A 20,839-nucleotide genomic window follows, 5' to 3' on the forward strand; every position below is an offset into this window, starting at 1 on the left:
CACAGCTGAGGATCAGGATGATGACTACTTCAGCCTCACACAGCTGAGGATCAGTATTGTGACTACTTCAGCCTCACACAGCTGAGGATCAGGATGATGACTACTTCAGCCTCACACAGCTGAGGATCAGGATGGTGACTACTTCAGCCTCACACAGCTGAGGATCAGGATGATGACTACTTCTGCCTCACACAGCTGGGGATCAGGATGATGACTACTTCAGCCTCACACAGCTGAGAATCAGGATGATGACTACTTCAGCCTCACACAGCTGTGGATCAGTAGGATGACTACTTCAGCTGCACACAGCTGAGGATCAGGATGATGACTACTTCAGCCGCACACAGCTGAGGATCAGGATGATGACTACTTCAGCCTCACACAGCTGAGGATCAGTATGGTGACTACTTCAGCCTCACACAGCTGAGGATCAGGATGATGACTACTTCAGCCTCACACAGCTGAGGATCAGTGTTGTGACTACTTCAGCCTCACACAGCTGAGGATCAGTATGGTGACTACTTCAGCCTTACACAGCTGAGGATCAGTATGATGACTACTTCAGACTCACACAGCTGAGGATCAGGATGATGACTACTTCTGCCTCACACAGCTGAGGATCAGTATGGTGACTACTTCAGCCTTACACAGCTGAGGATCAGTATGATGACTACTTCAGACTCACACAGCTGAGGATCAGGATGATGACTACTTCTGCCTCACACAGCTGAGGATCAGGATGGTGACTACTTCTGCCGCACACAGCTGAGGATCAGTAGGATGACTACTTCAGCCTCACACAGCTGAGGATCAGGATGGTGACTACTTCAGCCTCACACAGCTGAGGATCAGTATGATGACTACTTCAGACTCACACAGCTGAGGATCAGGATGATGACTACTTCCGCCTCACACAGCTGAGGATCAGGATGATGACTACTTTTGCCTCACACAGCTGTGGATCAGGATGATGACTACTTCAGCCGCACACAGCTGAGGATCAGGATGATGACTACTTCTGCCTCACACAGCTGAGTACCAGGATGATGACTACTTCTGCCTCACACAGCTGAGGATCAGGCTGGTGACTACTTCAGCCGCACACAGCTGAGGATCAGGCTGGTGACTACTTCAGCCGCACACAGCTGAGGATCAGGATGATGACTACTTCAGCCTCACACAGCTGAGGATCAGGGTGATGACTACTTCAGCCTCACACAGCTGAGGATCAGGATGGTGACTACTTCAGCCTCACACAGCTGAGGATCAGGATGATGACTACTTCTGCCTCACACAGCTGAGGATCAGGATGATGACTACTTCAGCCTCACACAGCTGAGGATCAGGATGATGACTACTTCAGCCTCACACAGCTGTGGATCAGTAGGATGACTACTTCAGCTGCACACAGCTGAGGATCAGGATGATGACTACTTCAGCCGCACACAGCTGAGGATCAGAATGATGACTACTTCAGCCTCACACAGCTGAGGATCAGTATGGTGACTACTTCAGCCTCACACAGCTGAGGATCAGGATGATGACTACTTCAGCCTCACACAGCTGAGGATCAGTGTTGTGACTACTTCAGCCGCACACAGCTGAGGATCAGGATGATGACTACTTCTGCCTCACACAGCTGAGTACCAGGATGATGACTACTTCTGCCTCACACAGCTGAGGATCAGGCTGGTGACTACTTCAGCCGCACACAGCTGAGGATCAGGCTGGTGACTACTTCAGCCGCACACAGCTGAGGATCAGTATGGTGACTACTTCAGCCGCACACAGCTGAGGATCAGGATGATGACTACTTCTGCCTCACACAGCTGAGTACCAGGATGATGACTACTTCTGCCTCACACAGCTGAGGATCAGGCTGGTGACTACTTCTGCCTCACACAGCTGAGGATCAGGCTGGTGACTACTTCAGCCGCACACAGCTGAGGATCAGGCTGGTGACTACTTCAGCCTCACACAGCTGAGGATCAGTATGGTGACTACTTCTGCCTCACACAGCTGAGGATCAGGATGATGACTACTTCTGCCTCACACAGCTGAGGATCAGTATTGTGACTACTTCAGCCTCACACAGCTGAGGATCAGTATTGTGACTACTTCAGCCTCACACAGCTGAGGATCAGTATGATGACTACTTCAGCCTCACACAGCTGAGGATCAGGATGATGACTACTTCAGACTCACACAGCTGAGGATCAGGATGGTGACTACTTCAGCCTCACACAGCTGAGGATCAGGATGGTGACTACTTCAGCCTCACACAGCTGAGGATCAGGAGGGTGACTACTTCCGCCGCACACAGCTGAGGATCAGGATGATGACTACTTCAGCCTCACACAGCTGAGGATCAGGATGATGACTACTTCAGACTCACACAGCTGAGGATCAGGATGGTGACTACTTCAGCCTCACACAGCTGAGGATCAGGATGATGACTACTTCCGCCTCACACAGCTGAGGATCAGTATGGTGACTACTTCAGCCTCACACAGCTGAGGATCAGTATGGTGACTACTTCAGCCTCACACAGCTGAGGATCAGGATGAGGACTACTTCAACCTCACACAGCTGAGGATCAGGATGATGACTACTTCAGCCTCACACAGCTGAGGATCAGTAGGATGACTACTTCAGCCTCACACAGCTGAGGATCAGGATGGTGACTACTTCAGCCTCACACAGCTGAGGATCAGGATGATGACTACTTCAGCCTCACACAGCTGAGGATCAGGATAATGACTACTTCAGCCTCACACAGCTGAGGATCAGGATGGTGACTACTTCAGCCACACACAGCTGAGGATCAGAATGATGACTACTTCAGCCACACACAGCTGAGGATCAGTATGGTGACTACTTCAGCCACACACAGCTGAGGATCAGTATGGTGACTACTTCCGCCGCACACAGCTAAGGATCAGTATGGTGACTACTTCAGACTCACACAGCTGAGGATCAGGCTGGTGACTCCTTCAGCCGCACACAGCTGAGGATCAGGCTGGTGACTACTTCAGCCTCACACAGCTGAGGATCAGCATGATGACTACTTCCGCCGCACACAGCTGAGGATCAGCATGATGACTACTTCAGCCTCACACAGCTGAGGATCAGCATGATGACTACTTCAGCCTCTTGCATCAGAGACACTGGAAGGGACGCTACTCCAATCCATTGCAGCTGGGTGATCTGCACGGCAGGAAGAGGACATCCACAAGACCCTGGAGGTGACTGCTGAGACTTTCGCCGCCTTGTCCAGAGAAGAGACTGTTGGGTAAATGACACCCGTACCGTACATGGTGAGGAGGCAGCAGGGGGCAGGTGCCTGCTGTGGGCCTTCTATGGGTAGAGGCTGCTGCAGCTCCTTGCCCCCTGTGCAGGGGCGTAACTACCATAGTGGCAGACCATGCGACTGCTATGGGGCCCAGGGCAAGAGGGGCCCCGTTGGGATCATCTCCTCTTCTACTGGTCAGGACTCTATCCTCTAAAGGAACAACTTTTAGTAAATGAGGCAGTGAAAAAAATGGCCCAAGGGTCATTGAAAGGGGTTTAGGCAGAAACCCCCCTGTGCTGTGTGGGGGCCCTGGTTATGGGGCCCTTACTTCTCTATGTACTGCAGAGCAGAGTTCTATGGGGAGACCCCGCTCCAGCCTGCAGAGACGGCTCCTCTCCACTGCAGAGTCCCTCCCAGGGGGAGGAGGAGGGGAGCCCCTATGAGCAGGGTGCTTCTTGTAAAGTTTCCTGTGCTTGTTACAGGGCGGGGAGTTTGCTCACATTTACAGACCGCGGTGACAATGAGAGGCAGTGACAAGGACACGTTGGTGCCAGACTCATCCTGACTGCTAGGAGGATGGCGGGGGGATCCCCACTCACCCCTGCTTGGCAGAGCTGGGCATCCCTGCTGTACCCTGCAGTTAACGCTCTGTGCTGCTGCAACACCACAGCCTGCTGACTGGCACCGTGGAGCATGCCAGGCTCCAGAGAAAGTGCCACCTCGAAAGCTGCACCCCCTCCAGACGCTGCTGCTGCCATCAGACACAGGTACTTAATATTCCATATTTTATTAATGGCTCCAGTCTCTGCTTACCCTCCGCCAGCTATACATTTCATCTGCGGCGACCAGCAGCCCTATGTATTAACCCCTTATAGCCCCCCCCCTTCAGTATTGCAGATCCTTCCTGAGCGGTGAGGTGGAAAGGTTCCCGTCTTCTCTCCCTCTTGGTGCATTATGCTACAGCAGAGGATTGCACCGAAATGCTGAGCCGTCAGCGGCAAAGGAAAGGGGTCACATACTAATGCAAGCGACAGAGGCGGGTGCATGGCAAGGGTTAACTGGCAACCCCCTTCAGGTCTGCAAGTGCACTAAGTCAAGGGTTAATGCAATGCAGAGTATATTTGATGGCATCCCAGGGGGTCGGGGGCAAGGCAGGTGCCCAGGGGCTTGTTGTATCTGATTCTGGGAAAGCTGGGTGCCAGGCGCTGAATGTGTGACCAGGAATCCGAGTAAGCCGGGGGCGACAGGCGATGTGGTGGCAGTAATGGCAGACATGTCGGTTGCCACCCAGCTTTTCCAGAAACGGATCGTTACTGTGACTTAACGTCGGTCTCCGTCACTCTGCTTGTTGTCTGTGACATGGTGGATTCTCTTTCATTTACAATTCCGTGTGATGGCGGCATATGTTGGGACTACCTGGCGCTGATGTGATGCCGCTTTGATGCCAAACCTGTCACCAAGAATCCTCAGCAATTCTTCTCCCACCCAGGAATATCTGCCACTCTCTCAGTAATGAGGAAAGGCGGAATAGATCCAGCATTAGGGTTAGAACGAAGGAATAGAATGCAAGAGTCGCAGTGAAGACTGACAATGGCACAAGCAATCAGTAACTATACAAGTGTGCATTCAGGATAGGCTTAGAGACTTTACACAAAACCCTGACTGTAAACTTCTAGTATACTTTGTACTTCGGTTCTGCAGGACATCTCTGCTTGCTGTCAGTGAATGAGATTGCATTATGACACATTCTTCGTTGCAGGTACCCAGGAGCACCCCATTAGCGTGCAGCACTGAGATGCTCGCCAGTCCATCTCTATGGATATAACAAAAGAAATCTACCATCTGAACTACAGCCATCGGGACGAGGTGTCGCCCGGCTGCGCCGCGCAGGGATCCGGCTGGAGGAACGCGCAGGTCTTCATGCGTCGTCGGCCCCAGGACTGCCTGAGCCTGCTGGAGATTGCCCTGGTGTTAAATACTATGGGGTGCATCCATAGCCTAAGCTGCAAACCCAAAGTCTTCCGAGAGACTATCGCCGTGCTGGACGTCAAAGCCTCCATCGACTCCACCCCCACCAGCATCGACGAGTCCTCCAGCGTCGTCCTCCGATACAGGACCCCACATTTCCGAGCCAGCGCCCAAGTCCTGGTGCCTCCGATTTCTGGGAAAGACTCGTGGCGAGTGGGCTGGATCCAGGCCTGTAACCACATGGAGTTCTACAATCACTACGGGGACCTGGGAATGTAAGTACCCCTCCAGCCTCAGTCCAATAATCCGGCATGCTGAATGATCCGAATCTTCTGGCAGGCGCTCCCTTGCGTCTGGCTGGGGTCCCGGCTCCATTTGCAATGGATGCACAGGTAAATTTCTGCTGGGAGGCGATTCTGCCAGATCAGCAAAATCTATGCTAACAGGGACGAACACATAGCCATCAAAACTGTCCCCATTATTGTGGCTACCAATATGGCCGCCATTACCGGTTGTCACACATATGACAGGCGAGATGTGAGGAGGTAAGAGGAGCCTGCGATTTAATGGTGCAGACCATGCAGTCTTTCACAAAGACCTACTATCAGTCCAATCTCCTGTCCAGGAAGTGACCTTTTATGGCCTACCACTGCTTCCTGTATGTGAATTGCAACCTTTCCCTCCAGTCTTGGCAGGATGTGGTCTACAGGCCGGTAACTGCAAAGCGTATCCACCTATGAAGTGACACGTGTCTATAATGATGGCTCCACTCAAAACGCGTTGTCAGAAGTGGTGAAAATGTGGGGTAAATTGCCCTTCAATTCCACCAAAGCAATGAGAGATACAAGTAGAAGGGGCGGGGCCGTGACAACTTTCTCTTCATTTCTAGCTCTCATATGGAGAATGGGGCTTGGAACCCAGTTCCTGGCTGTCAGAGTTTGCTGAAACTTGTGGTTCCACGACCCCCAGCCCACCCCAGGTCACATAGAAGGTTCTTATCATGTTCATAAAATGATTATAAGCGCTAGATATAGGAGACCTGACGTGGCGGGATGTGAGCGAGCGCTGGAACGGAATCCTCCGTATCATATTCTCATCATCTCCTCCATCAACATCAGCTGCTTATTCTGGGAATTTTCTTCTTCTTTTTTTTTTGTTTGACCTTCTTAGATGTCGTAAAATATTCATCGTAATCTTCCTGCAGTCGGCGTTTTCGGCGATACTTTAGCTTCTCCTTGAAGGTTTCCTGGTGCCTTCAGCCTTATTTATGGGGAGATTAGAAATGACTTCTGTAAAGGAGCGAGGTTGCGGGATGTGTCCTTGTAAGACGAGTCAAAGAAAAGGGCACCGCCATGGGCACGTCACTCAGCCCAGCCATGTGGAGAGCTTTGTGTACACCCTCATGGTCCCAGTGTGGCCTCAGCAACCTTGCAATTACCCCATTAAATCAGTGTACGCCCCAGTACCTCAGTCCCGAGTAATTCTTCTAAATCCTAGTAAACTTATCCTGATGCCACTAATCCTATGTAAACCCCACAACGTGTACTCCATGTTCACTGAAACCTTATTCTCTGTTCATTAAGCCAAAATACACCCCAATAACTTCATCGTCGCCCCATTTGGTTTGCGTCATGATTCACCATTGACCTCGCATGCTCCCCGTCACCTCAGTCAACACCCTACTAACTAGCCCAAAACTCCATGTACCCCCAAGACATTGTACCCAATGACGCTCTCCTTCACCCCACTAACTCATATGCTTATTAGGACCTTGTGCACACCCCAGTAATTCTGTGTTGATTGTATTCACCCCTCCAATTACTCCATCTCCTTATTTCTGGTGTCACCCCACTGTCTATCTCTGCTTGCTGCAGGATCTCCTCCTGTACCTTCTCTGTCGTCTCTGACCCAGTGTAAGGTCGTGGTTTGTGGTAGTGTCAGGCCCGGGATTAGATACCTGGAGATCCGGTTTCCTGCTGGAAATTCCATTCGAGTGGCTTCCTTTCCTGCCTTGATAATTCCAGATTTCAGGGGTCCCCCGCACTTCCCAGCCATTGTATACGTGACATCTATTTTTAAATTTCCAGGACAAGGACATAAAGTGAATATTTTTTTTTTTTCCACTGTATTTTCTTTCGTAGCTGCAGGAGACGCTCAGAGTCACGGTCTGGGCTGAACCTCCAGAACCATCTAGGTTTTGTCCGTGTCAGGGGTTATCTGGTGGAAAAGGGCGTGATGCTTTATACCACTGACGCAGACATACACGGCCCAATAGCAAAACTTAGTATGAGCCCCCTGCACCTAGTTTCCCACCAGTATATGCAAGTCGATCGCTCCCAGGCCATGCAGAACATGTGCAACGGGACATATTTATGATGAATTTACGTGTGTTTTTTTTTATCAAGTAGAAGACATTTTAATAAAATAAAATAGTTATAAGAAAAAGTTACTTTCGTCCTCACCCACTTTATCTGACTTTTTATGTAGGTGTTTCAAATATATGGTGCTCATTCTGAAGAACATATTTCTCAATGTGTTTACACCAGAAAATTGGCAAAAATACATTGATAAAACTCCAGCTTCTCTTCTATTACAAAGTTATCTGGCTGCCTACAGCCACCACTAGGGGGAGCTCAGGGAGTAGAAATGAATACAACTACCATGGAAGCTGTAGGAATCCCCATAGTGGCGACTGTGTGAAAGTGCAGTGTTTTCACAGGGGGAGTAGTAGAAAAAGTTCCTCGCCGGGCCCCCCCTCCCTCCGGGCCCCATAGCAATCGTATGGTCTGCTTCTACTGCAGATACGGCAGTGTGTGCACCGTTTCTTAACATCTTCTATACTGAAATATGATTTTTTGACGTTACAGGCCCAATGCCTGAGGATGCACTACTGAGGCTCTGGTGAGAACTCGTGTTCATCTGAACTAATGAGACCTTGAGTAGATCAAAATCAATATCCATAACTACATCCTACCCAGCCTGAGCAGCGACATCAGTGCCATTGGTGATTTGGACATGTTGTCATCAGAATCTCTCAGTAGTGCAGCCTCCTGTGTGGTCTTCTGTCCAGATCAGGACATCAGCCTCATATCCTCACCGTGCAGACCACAGAGCCCGGCCATCCTATTCTCTTGCCACCTGCATGCCTATTCTCCCTCCTTACTGACTCCATTCATACCCCCCCTGCATTTACCGCAGCTGCTGACTCTTCCGCTCAAAGATCCTGTTGTCATTCTCCTCAAGTTATTTTTCTTAGAAGATCTGTCTGTCTGCGGAAGTGTCCTAGATGCAACCGAGCACAGGAAGACCGGTCGGGGGAGAGGAAAAGCAGCAGAATACAATCCCCTGCAATGAACAGAGTCTGCATTTGAAACAGCAGGAAGTGCCCAAAAAGATAAAGCAAACATGTCAGCAATCTGATAAAGAAGATGGCCCTGGTGTGAGAGCGATCTGAGGAAGAAGATGGCCCTGATGTGAGAGCGATCTGACAAAGAAGATGGCCCTGATGTGAGAGCGATCTGAGGAAGAAGATGGCCCTGGTGTGAGAGCCATCTGAGGAAGAAGATGGCCCTGATGTGAGAGCGATCTGAGGAAGAAGATGGCCCTGATGTGAGAGCGATCTGAGGAAGAAGATGGCCCTGGTGTGAGAGCCATCTGAGGAAGAAGATGGCCCTGATGTGAGAGCCATCTGAGGAAGAAGATGGCCCTGATGTGAGAGCCATCTGAGGAAGAAGATGGCCCTGATGTGAGAGCGATCTGAGGAAGAAGATGGCCCTGATGTGAGAGCGATCTGAGGAAGAAGATGGCCCTGGTGTGAGAGCCATCTGAGGAAGATGATGGCCCTGATGTGAGAGCCATCTGAGGAAGAAGATGGCCCTGATGTGAGAGCGATCTGAGGAAGAAGATGGCCCTGATGTGAGAGCGATCTGAGGAAGAAGATGGCCCTGATGTGAGAGCGATCTGAGGAAGAAGATGGCCCTGGTGTGAGAGCCATCTGAGGAAGATGATGGCCCTGATGTGAGAGCGATCTGAGGAAGATGATGGCCCTGATGTGAGAGCGATCTGAGGAAGATGATGGCCCTGATGTAAGAGCGATCCGAGGAAGATGGCCCTGATGTGAGAGCCATCCGAGGAAGAAGATGGCCCTGATGTGAGAGCCATCTGAGGAAGAAGATGGCCCTGATGTGAGAGCGATCTGATGAAGAAGATGGCCCTGGTGTGAGAGCGATCTGAGGAAGATGATGGCCCTGATGTGAGAGCCATCTGAGGAAGAAGATGGCCCTGATGTGAGAGCGATCTGAGGAAGAAGATGGCCCTGATGTGAGAGCGATCTGAGGAAGATGATGGCCCTGATGTGAGAGCGATCTGAGGAAGAAGATGGCCCTGGTGTGAGAGCCATCTGAGGAAGATGATGGCCCTGATGTGAGAGCGATCTGAGGAAGATGATGGCCCTGATGTGAGAGCGATCTGAGGAAGATGATGGCCCTGATGTAAGAGCGATCCGAGGAAGATGGCCCTGATGTGAGAGCCATCCGAGGAAGAAGATGGCCCTGATGTGAGAGCCATCCGAGGAAGAAGATGGCCCTGATGTGAGAGCCATCTGAGGAAGAAGATGGCCCTAATGTGAGAGCGATCTGATGAAGAAGATGGCCCTGGTGTGAGAGCGATCTGAGGAAGAAGATGGCCCTGGTGTGAGAGCCATCTGAGGAAGATGATGGCCCTGATGTGAGAGCGATCTGAGGAAGATGATGGCCCTGATGTGAGAGCGATCTGAGGAAGATGATGGCCCTGATGTAAGAGCGATCCGAGGAAGATGGCCCTGATGTGAGAGCCATCCGAGGAAGAAGATGGCCCTGGTGTGAGAGCGATCTGACGAAGAAGATGGCCCTGATGTGAGAGCGATCTGACGAAGAAGATGGCCCTGATGTGAGAGCGATCTGACGAAGAAGATGGCCCTGGTGTGAGAGCGATCTGAGGAAGAAGATGGCCCTGGTGTGAGAGCGATCTGAGGAAGAAGATGGCCCTGGTGTGAGAGCGATCTGAGGAAGAAGATGGCCCTGATGTGAGAGCCATCCGAGGAAGAAGATGGCCCTGATGTGAGAGTCATCCGACGAAGAAGATGGCCCTGATGTGAGAGCCATCCGACGAAGAAGATGGCCCTGATGTCGGAGCCATCCGACGAAGAAGATGGCCCCGATGTCGGAGCCATCCGACGAAGAAGATGGCCCTGATGTCGGAGCCATCCGACGAAGAAGATGGCCCCGATGTCGGAGCCATCCGACGAAGAAGATGGCCCCGATGTCGGAGCCATCCGACGAAGAAGATGGCCCCGATGTCGGAGCCATCCGACGAAGAAGATGGCCCCGATGTCGGAGCCATCCGACGAAGAAGATGGCCCCGATGTCGGAGCCATCCGACGAAGAAGATGGCCCCGATGTCGGAGCCATCCGACGAAGAAGATGGCCCCGATGTCGGAGCCATCCGACGAAGAAGATGGCCCCGATGTCGGAGCCATCCGACGAAGAAGATGGCCCCGATGTCGGAGCCATCCGACGAAGAAGATGGCCCCGATGTCGGAGCCATCCGACGAAGAAGATGGCCCCGATGTCTCCGACGAAGAAGATGGCCCCGATGTCGGAGCCATCCGACGAAGAAGATGGCCCCGATGTCGGAGCCATCCGACGAAGAAGATGGCCCCGATGTCGGAGCCATCCGACGAAGAAGATGGCCCCGATGTCGGAGCCATCCGACGAAGAAGATGGCCCCGATGTCGGAGCCATCCGACGAAGAAGATGGCCCCGATGTCGGAGCCATCCGACGAAGAAGATGGCCCCGATGTCGGAGCCATCCGACGAAGAAGATGGCCCCGATGTCGGAGCCATCCGACGAAGAAGATGGCCCCGATGTCGGAGCCATCCGACGAAGAAGATGGCCCCGATGTCGGAGCCATCCGACGAAGAAGATGGCCCCGATGTCGGAGCCATCCGACGAAGAAGATGGCCCCGATGTCGGAGCCATCCGACGAAGAAGATGGCCCCGATGTCGGAGCCATCCGACGAAGAAGATGGCCCCGATGTCGGAGCCATCCGACGAAGAAGATGGCCCCGATGTCGGAGCCATCCGACGAAGCAGTTGGTCCCGATGTCGGAGCCATCTGACGAAGCAGTTGGTCCCGATGTCGGAGCCATCTGACGAAGCAGTTGGTCCCGATGTGACAGCGATTTGATTAAAAACATGGTCCTAATGAGAGTACACTGGCATGACAAAGAAACTGTGCCCTCAATCGACCCTGAGGAAAGGGGCATGGCGTGATCAATAAAACATGGCACAGCTGGTCGTTAGTCCTTTCACTAGCTCAGATAACTGTCCAGTGTCTGGTGTAAAGATGACACTTCTCAGTAAACAAATGACACTTTTACATACACTGAACAAGCAGGGGCTGCTCGAAGGTTCACTTACAATATATAAAGACCTGCATTCTAATCAGATTTTCATGGGGATCAGCGGCATCTTTGGCCCCTGCGCAGGGTTCACATGGCTGACATTTAATGATCCAAAATCCCGATTGTCTGACTATGACGGGTGGAGAGTCGAGCAGCAGCTCAGGCCGTGACCTCTACCAGTCTGTGCCCAGCTGCGACCAGGTCAGGTGTTTTTCTTTTTTTTTTTTAGCTTCTGTTGCAGAATTTTTTATGTTTATCTTTTTACTGTTGATTTTTCAAAATTTCTTTTGACCAAAATCGAGAAGTACAAAGTTTTCCCTTTTACTTCTCTTTTAGTTTCCACTTCTGTTTTTGGTTAAGACAGTGAAAACTGCATAAAAATGTATGAATTGGGTCAAAATGAGTGAATGAAGGAAGGAATGTTACAATGCATGTGTGCTGCTGATGTATTGAGCTCACAGAGGATTGTCTGCACTGATACATTGTAACAAACTATCAGAAAAGGAGAGATGTGTGCCACTGATGTATTCACCTCCAGAGGATCCTTTAGACTGGATATAGTTTCTAACAAACCCTCAGGTTTTAGAAGTATTAGGCCAGGGACAAAAAGAAGAATGGTCTCATTCACTGACAGCTAGTAGAGGTGTTGAAAATGGTGAAGAACTGGAACACAAGGTACATTAGAACCTTGCAGGGTACATCTATGGTTACGTCTCCTCACATTTGGATCTCTTTTTCTTCAGGTCTAGTTGGGAACTTCCGGATCTCCTGAGTGGTAAGATCCCCGCCATCAGTGACTCAGACGGCGTCAACTACCCCTGGTATGGCAATACCACCGAGACCTGCACTGTTACCGGCCCCACCAAGCGGGACACCAAGTTTACCGTCAGTATGAATGACAACTTCTACCCGAGCGTGACGTGGGCAGTGCCTGTCAGCGCTTCCAATGTGCCTATGTTGACTGGCATCCAGAGGGACCAAAGTTTTACCACTTGGCTGGTGGCCATCAACCTGTCCAGCGGTGACCTGGTCATCCTGCACACCATCAAGTGGAGGATGAAACTGGAGATCGAGGTCAAGCCGACCTTACCGCTGGGACAACGAGCCAAACTACAGGAACCTTTTGCACAGGAACAGCCACGAGTCCTCAACAAGAACGAGCCCGTACCTCCCAGCGCTCTTGTGAAACCAAATGCCAACGATGCCCAGGTGCTTATGTGGAGGCCTAAGAACAAACCAGCCGTGGTCGTGATACCCCCAAAGAGGCGGTGAACCCAGCAAACCAGGCAATAGCTGCTAAGAAAAGACTTAACAACCAAAATCCTCGCCCAAGGTCCTGCTGTTATTTTGTGCAGTTCTCAGGGCATCACTGTGGTATTTTATGCTGGTGGACCTTGGTTTGGGACACGATGACACTGAAGGTGGTAGTTTCTGTAGACCCTCCACCAGCTTTTATCGGGCGCCCGGTCTGCCCGCTGCACTGCTCCATGTCAGGTTGGACGTACAGTCCATTCTTTCCCATGACGCATGAAGCTCGAGACGTTCTCCGTACTTCATTCTCGTGTGATATTTATGACTTTTTCCCCCCCACAAATGTTGTTCTCATCGTCAAGAAGTTGCCAAAAGATCCTCAGCTCCCTCAACCCCCTAAGAGGCACTGTTCTTGTCTGCCTTTCATAAAGATGGAGGACTTTGGAGTAGACCTTAGTGAAGCTGAGCTATGGGTGGAGACCTTGATGAACCTCAGGTATTGGAGTAAGCTTTAGTGTAGCTATAGTATGAGGTGGGCTTTATTGAAGCTAAGGTATGAGGTGGGCTTTATTGAAGCTGAGGTATGAGGTGGGCTTTATTGAAGCTGAGGTATGAGGTGGGCTTTATTGAAGCTGAGGTATGAGGTGGGCTTTATTGAAGCTGAGGTATGAGGTGGGCTTTATTAAAGCAGAGGTATGAGGTGGGCTTTATCGAAGCTGAGGTGTGAGGTTGGGTTTATTAAAGCCGAGGTATGAGGTGGGTTTTACTGAAGCAGAAGTATGAGGTGGGTTTTATTAAAGCTGAGGTATGAGGTGGGCTTTATTAAAGCTGAAGTATGAGGTGGGCTTTTTTAAAGCTGAAGTATGAGGTGGGCTTTATTGAAGCAGAGGTATGAGGTGGGCTTTACTGAATCAGAGGTATGAGGTGGGCTTTATTAAAGCCGAGGTATGAGGTGGGTTTTATCAAAGCCGAGGTATGAGGTGGGTTTTATCAAAGCCGAGGTATGAGGTGGGCTTTATTGAAGCAGAGGTATGAGGTGGGTTTTATTAAAGCCGAGGTATGAGGTGGGTTTTATTAAAGCCGAGGTATGAGGTGGGCTTTATTGAAGCAGAGGTATGAGGTGGGCTTTACTGAATCAGAAGTATGAGGTGGGCTTTATTAAAGCCGAGGTATGAGGTGGGTTTTATTAAAGCCGAGGTTTGAGGTGGGTTTTATTGAAGCTAAGGTATGAGGTGGGCTTTATTGAAGCAGAGGTATGAGGTGGGCTTTATTAAAGCAGAGGTATGAGGTGGGCTTTATTGAAGCTGAGGTATGAGGTGGGCTTTATTGAAGCTGAGGTATGAGGTGGGCTTTATTGAAGCTGAGGTATGAGGTGGGCTTTATAAAAGCTGAGGTATGAGGTGGGCTTTATCGAAGCTGAGGTGTGAGGTTGGGTTTATTAAAGCCGAGGTATGAGGTGGGTTTTACTGAAGCAGAAGTATGAAGTGGGTTTTATTAAAGCTGAGGTATGAGGTGGGCTTTATTAAAGCTGAAGTATGAGGTGGGCTTTTTTAAAGCTGAAGTATGAGGTGGGCTTTACTGAATCAGAAGTATGAGGTGGGCTTTATTAAAGCCGAGGTATGAGGTGGGTTTTATCAAAGCCGAGGTATGAGGTGGGCTTTATCGAAGCAGAGGTATGAGGTGGGCTTTACTGAATCAGAAGTATGAGGTGGGTTTTATTAAAGCCGAGGTATGAGGTGGGTTTTATTAAAGCCGAGGTATGAGGTGGGCTTTATTGAAGCAGAGGTATGAGGTGGGTTTTATTAAAGCCGAGGTATGAGGTGGGCTTTATCGAAGCAGAGGTATGAGGTGGGCTTTACTGAATCAGAAGTATGAGGTGGGTTTTATTAAAGCCGAGGTATGAGGTGGGTTTTATTAAAGCCGAGGTATGAGGTGGGCTTTATTGAAGCAGAGGTATGAGGTGGGCTTTACTGAATCAGATGTATGAGGTGGGCTTTATTAAAGCCGAGGTATGAGGTGGGTTTTATTAAAGCCGAGGTTTGAGGTGGGTTTTATTAAAGCCGAGGTATGAGGTGGGCTTTATTAAAGCTGAGGTATGAGGTAGGCTTTATTAAAGCCGAGGTATGAAGTGGGTTTCACTGAAGCCGAGGTATGAGGTGGGCTTTATTTAAGCAGAGGTATGAGGTGGGTTTTATTAAAGCCGAGGTATAAGGTGGGTTTTATTAAAGCCGAGGTATGAGGTGGGTTTTATTAAAGCCGAGGTATGAGGTGGGCTTTATTAAAGCCGAGGTATGAGGTGGGCTTTATTAAAGCCGAGGTATGAGGTTTGTAGTGCGGCGCGGCTGATGGAACGCTGTTGATAGGCCAATCTCAGGGGTAACATAGATAGCAGGGGGATGGGCGAGCATTGCAGGGCATTGCTTCCATGTCCCTTACTTGATGCAGCTGCTTATTTATTTTTTGAGAATTATGGTACAAATGACAACACATGAGCCGCTGCCATGTCAGGAGAGCCTCCCAGGGCTGCCATCAGGGCAGTACTGGCGGTCCTGCAGTCAGGGGCCCGGACTGATCTGTGACATTGGCCGCCTCATGAATGTTCACTTCTGTGCAGTAAATATTAGTAAGGCGGCATCTCCTGCTCCAGATGGGGGGGGGCCTTCCCCAGCGCAGAGATGTTTTACTAAAGAAACAAATGGACAGACCTTCTGTGTAGCAGGCAGGAGACTTACCATCACACTATAGTCCTGCCATTCTGAGGAGACAGTATTATTATTTTGTGCTTAAGGAGCTGTTTTCTTCACAGACCTAATATTAAATAAATAGTATATTACTGAAATGGAGAAAACTTATGGCATTTTTATTTACATAAATAATGTGTTCACAAAACTGTAGAAGTTAACAAAATGTATTAATTTCCTGTAGGCAGCACAGTCACGAATGGGTTAAAGCCCTCTAGGTACAACTAGACAGAGACAGGTTAATAAACAGTAGTGATCAATAAACCAATCGCCATGGCCCCTATAAACCTCAGCAGGAGGAAGGAGCCGGTGTCCTTCAGTGGTGCTGCCTGCGGACTGCAGGAAATCACAATTTCAGGTAAATACGTTTTCCTGGATGTCCTACGGCAGCACGGTCACGAATGGGACTTATAAGGCAGTGTATGTTGTGAGGATGCCCAGCTTGTGATCCTTCATCTATGGCGAAGATGGTGACCAGTGGTACGTGGCCCAGATCAGCCCAGTGTGTGGCAGCTAAGCGGGCAGAGTGACTGATGAAACTGGTAGCATTTCTCAACAGATCCCCTGAGCTGGTGGCATTACTTGTTCTCTGGCCCTTGATGCTGAAGAAACAGGGTCTCAGATGTTCTGAAGGTCACTGTCCTTTCCATATATATTAAAGGGCTTGTCCCACCATTTTACCCAGGCAGCCCCTGATATGAGCATCGGAGCATTTCATGTGTTCCCGGTGACATCACTGGCACTGATGGGCGGTCTACAGCTGTTTTACAGGCTAGGGCAGCACTAAAGCCCGCCCATTAGTGCCGGTGACGTCATCGGGCTCACTGCTGGGCGGAAGCCTCCGCCTAGCAGTCCCTATGGAGAGCCCGGTACGTTTCCCTGCGCAATTCAGTGCAAGGCATGAAATGCTCCAATGCTCATATCAGGGGGGCTGCCTGGGTGAAATTGTAGGAATGTCTGGGGTTCAGCTCTGAACATGGACAATCCCTTTAAGACACCGGCTCTGTCTTCCTGCTCAGGTTTATAGGGGCCACGGTGACTGGTTAATAGATTGATCATTACCGATTTATTAACCTGTCTGTCTAGTTGTGCTGCCGTCCAGGAAACTATTATTACTGTTTTGTGATATTTAATTCTAAATATTTATTGTAATCGGTTTTGCTCTTTTTTTTTTTTGTTACATTAAATCAAAATATACCTAAATATTACTTTATTATAAATATAGCCCCAAATACCTTTTCATTAGTTATAATGGCTGGCTTTATCAAGGGAACAATCATCAGGAGAAATAAAATGGCCGCCGTCCTATTAGTACACACAAAACCTGTCCTAATCACAGGAGGACAAGTTACTTCGGAGCACTGAGCTAACAAGCTGCCTCATCCTCAATACATACACAAATCTGATAAGATCTTCAGCTGAATCTCTGTGGGAATATAACAAAAGGTATTTGGGAATATATTTATAATAAACTAATATGTAAGTACTGTATTTTCATTTTCTTAATTCTCGAAGAACCGCTTTAACTTTGATAAAATATTTTATAAAACGGTCAAATTTTTCTGTTAACTTTTAGTAAAGAAATTATTTCACAGGTATATGTTGGGAACCCAAGACCTTACATATAGAAGGCAGCAGCCTTACCCACTACTGCAAGATTTTCTGTGTATAAATAGTAATACTGTTGTCTCCACGGGCAAACAACGGAATACTACTTAGTAGCTTCCAGGCTCCGACAATTCTATTCAAACTGCAGTGAGTGAGGCTATTCCACAGGTCTAGGCTTCAGTCCCCAGTACATATACTTTAATTTTCCTCCTTCCTTTTATGGTAAAATATTTTTTATATTGTTTACCAAGAAATAATGAAGCAAAAACCATTACAGAAACTGCATTTTTGTACCATAATGTATTTGTCGCCCTATAAGACACACCTAGGAGTTAGAGGAGGAAAATAAGAGAAAAAAAATAGTTCAGACCTCAGATCAGACCCCCAACGTGGATCAGACCCTAAATGTTAATCAGACCTCAGATCAGACCCCCAATGTTAATCAGACCTCAGATCAGACCCCCAATGTTAATCAGACCTCAGATCAGACCCCCAATGTTAATCAGACCCCAGATCAGACCCCCAATGCTAATCAGACCTCAGATCAGACCCCCAATGTTAATCAGACCTCAGATCAGACCCCCAATGTTAATGATACCTCAGATCAGACCCCCAATGTTAATGATACCTCAGATCAGACCCCCAATGCTAATCAGACCTCAGATCAGACCCCCAATGTTAATCAGACCTCAGATCAGACCCTCAACGTTAATCAGACCTCAGATCGGACCCCCAATGTTAATCAGACCTCAGATCAGACCCTCAACGTTAATCAGACCTCAGATCGGACCCCCAATGTTAATCAGACCTCAGATCAGACCCTCAATGTTAATCAGACCTCAGATCGGACTCCCAATGCTAATCAGACCTCAGATCAGACCCCCAACATGGATCAGACCCCAATGTTAATGAGACCTCAGATCAGACCCCCAATGTTAATCAGACCTCAGATCAGACCTCCAATGCTAATAAGACCTCAGATCAGACCCTCAACGTTAATCAGACCTCAGATCGGACTCCCAATGCTAATCAGACCTCAGATCAGACCCTCAACGTTAATGAGACCTCAGCTCAGACCACCGTTAATCAGACCTCGGATCAGACCCCCAATGTTAATCAGGCCTCAGATCAGACCCCCAATGTTAATCAGGCCTCAGATCAGACCCCCAATGTTATTCAGACCTTGGATAAGACCCCCAATGCTAATCAGACCTCAGATCAGACCCCCAATGTTAAAAGTTGAAGGAAATTATCTTACTGAAGTGTATGGCAAAAAGGCCTGAGGCAAAAAATTAAAATAAATGTATGACTGTTATGGAGGAGGGGGGGGGGGGGGCAGGTCACATGGTCTGTCTATAAGGTATTCCAAAATTCCTGTCTGTCGAGGTGTTAACAATTGTCTAGGAAAGCTGGGTCAAACCAACATGGCCACCACTGTGGCTTGGCCACCATTCCCAGAAGCCTGAACATCACATCGGCCTAACTGGATCTATAACCCCCATAGGATCTATACTGGCAGTCATACTGGTCACTCAGCTTTCCCTATTACAGACTACAGGCTGTCTAAAAGGGACTTGGTGTCAAAAATAAATGTAGACTTACCATCATTTCCTGAGGCATCCATCTTGTCACCTCATACGTCAGAGCAGACAGATCCCTGACCGGGAGGGAGGAAACAGATTCCTTCCGCCATACTACTTCTAGAAAGGGGAAACATGGCAAGCAAAACCCCGGCCCTATAGATAAGCCAGGACAAAAATTTTCACTTTAGGGTACATTATTTATAAGCCCCTCCCCTTTTGAGGAAAAAATCCTTTAAAAATGGGACAATCGGATGAATCTCCACTTTTTTTTTCATTCAGAATTTTTTTATTTCTTAGTGTCCCTTTAAATTACAGTCTGTAGTCTGCAGAGGACCCTGCATGGAACGGATTCCAGTTGCTATGGGCAACAGCTCCTCTTTTTCTCTAAACCCATGTTGGGTTTGGCTGGGACTACGGGCGACTTTGGCCACGACAAGTGTCATGTGACCAGAGATCGCTCTGCAGTCATTGAAGTGAATGAGGTTACAGTGCGAGTCGTAAGTTGTTGCAACCGCGACCCTAAAATTGCAAAAACTTCGTCGCACAACGCATGTCGAAGCCTATGTCGATGTGTAGCCCCAGCCTAAGGCGGCAGTCTGCAATCTGGGGTTCTCCAGCTGTTGGGATACTACAACTCTCATCAGGCTTTGATCGATAGAAAAGCCCCAGGTTTCAGATTACTGTTTGAGAATGGAAATTGCTCGTTCGCCAATGAACGCCTTTGGGTGATCACCTGCGGCGGTGCGACCGTCCATCTGTGCAGACATTTTCGCGGTACCAGCTTGCACTGTTGTCGGGGCACTCACTGCGCTGCAAAATGAAAATAAAGGGATTTTATTAAATGTGTTTTTTAATTTCATTTATTAAAATAACATCTTGTGTGAAATACTCTGCGGTATTCCTCTGCCCCATGGCAAACACTAATGGCAGCCAGTACAGCGCCCAGCTGAGGGATCACACAGCTCTCCATTCCCCCCACTTCTTCTCTTGTAATGCTCTGCCAGTGTGTCAGTCTTTACTGTACTTCTGGGATTCTAGTCTTGCACCAGGAGGTTCAGGATAAACAGTTCTGATTGGAGGAGGACAAAGAAAAAACAATGAAGAAACATTTAGAGGAAGATTTATCAAAACTGGTGTAAAGGAAAACAGTCTTAGTTGCCCATAGCAACCAGATTTCACCTTCCGTTTTTCACAGCTCCTTTGGAAAATGAAAAGTGGAGTCTGATTGGTTGCTATGGGCAACTAAAGCAGTTTTTCCTTTACACCAGTTTTGATAAATCCCTTCACACGTCAGTGGTGTATTGCGGATCTGCAATAAACCCGGCCGGCACCCCCCTATAGAACTGCCTATTCTTTTCCACAGTTGCGGACAAGAATAGGACCTGTTCTATTTTTTTGCAGAGCCGCATCCCGGGAATTCAGGGCCGCGCTCCGGAAATGCGGATGCGGTAAGCACATAGTGTGCTCTCCGCATCCCGTTCTGCCCCATTGAGAATGAATGGGTCCGCACCCGTTCCCGATATTGCGGAACGGATGCGGACGTGTGAATGGACCCTTAGTCTTTGCTTCACATGCCCTCATGGATCGGTGCAGCATCTAATGGAGGCCCCGCTGTCCAACCAATAGGAGCTCAGCTTTCATTTACTAATCTGCTCTGAGAAAATGTAAGCAGAATTCTGATTGGTTGCTATGGATGGCAAGGCTAGATGAATGAAAGGGCAGTTAGAATGGCTCATGGCAACCAATCAGATTCTAGATAACATTTAAAAATTGCTTCTTACAAATATAAGAAGTGATCTGATTGGCGGCTTTTAGCAGTGTATCTAGTCCTATCGTGTGGTACTGCTTGCTGAACTGGTATAGCTGACTATTATGTATAATACCGTCTGCTGAGCTGTGTATCTAATCCTATCCTGTGTGATACAGTCTGCTGAGCTGTGTATCTAATCCTAT

At 48.9% G+C, this 20,839-nt stretch overlaps 1 protein-coding gene across 3 annotated transcripts; it reads left to right on the plus strand.

Annotated features, from left to right (window-relative positions):
* The first annotated feature begins 3,501 nt into the window (after positions 1 to 3,501).
* FAM78A (family with sequence similarity 78 member A) lies at positions 3,502 to 16,456 on the plus strand. Of its 3 annotated transcripts, none has more exons than XR_006386841.1 (4): positions 3,502 to 4,059; positions 5,052 to 5,535; positions 12,447 to 14,739; positions 14,796 to 16,456. XR_006386841.1 is itself a non-coding variant. In XM_044269195.1 (3 exons), the coding sequence occupies exons 2-3, from the start codon at positions 5,108 to 5,110 to the stop codon at positions 12,973 to 12,975; spliced, it is 957 nt and encodes a 318-aa protein (XP_044125130.1). In that variant the 5' UTR covers positions 3,502 to 4,059; positions 5,052 to 5,107; the 3' UTR covers positions 12,976 to 16,456. The 3 variants fall into 3 exon arrangements, 1 of the variants encoding a protein (XP_044125130.1); XR_006386842.1 differs by having other exon boundaries at positions 12,447 to 13,507; positions 14,264 to 16,455; XM_044269195.1 differs by having other exon boundaries at positions 12,447 to 16,456.
* Positions 16,457 to 20,839: the final 4,383 nt, after the last annotated feature.

The sequence above is a fragment of the Bufo gargarizans genome, chromosome 9, assembly GCF_014858855.1.
Source record: "Bufo gargarizans isolate SCDJY-AF-19 chromosome 9, ASM1485885v1, whole genome shotgun sequence".
NCBI classification, from domain to species: Eukaryota; Metazoa; Chordata; class Amphibia; order Anura; family Bufonidae; genus Bufo; species Bufo gargarizans.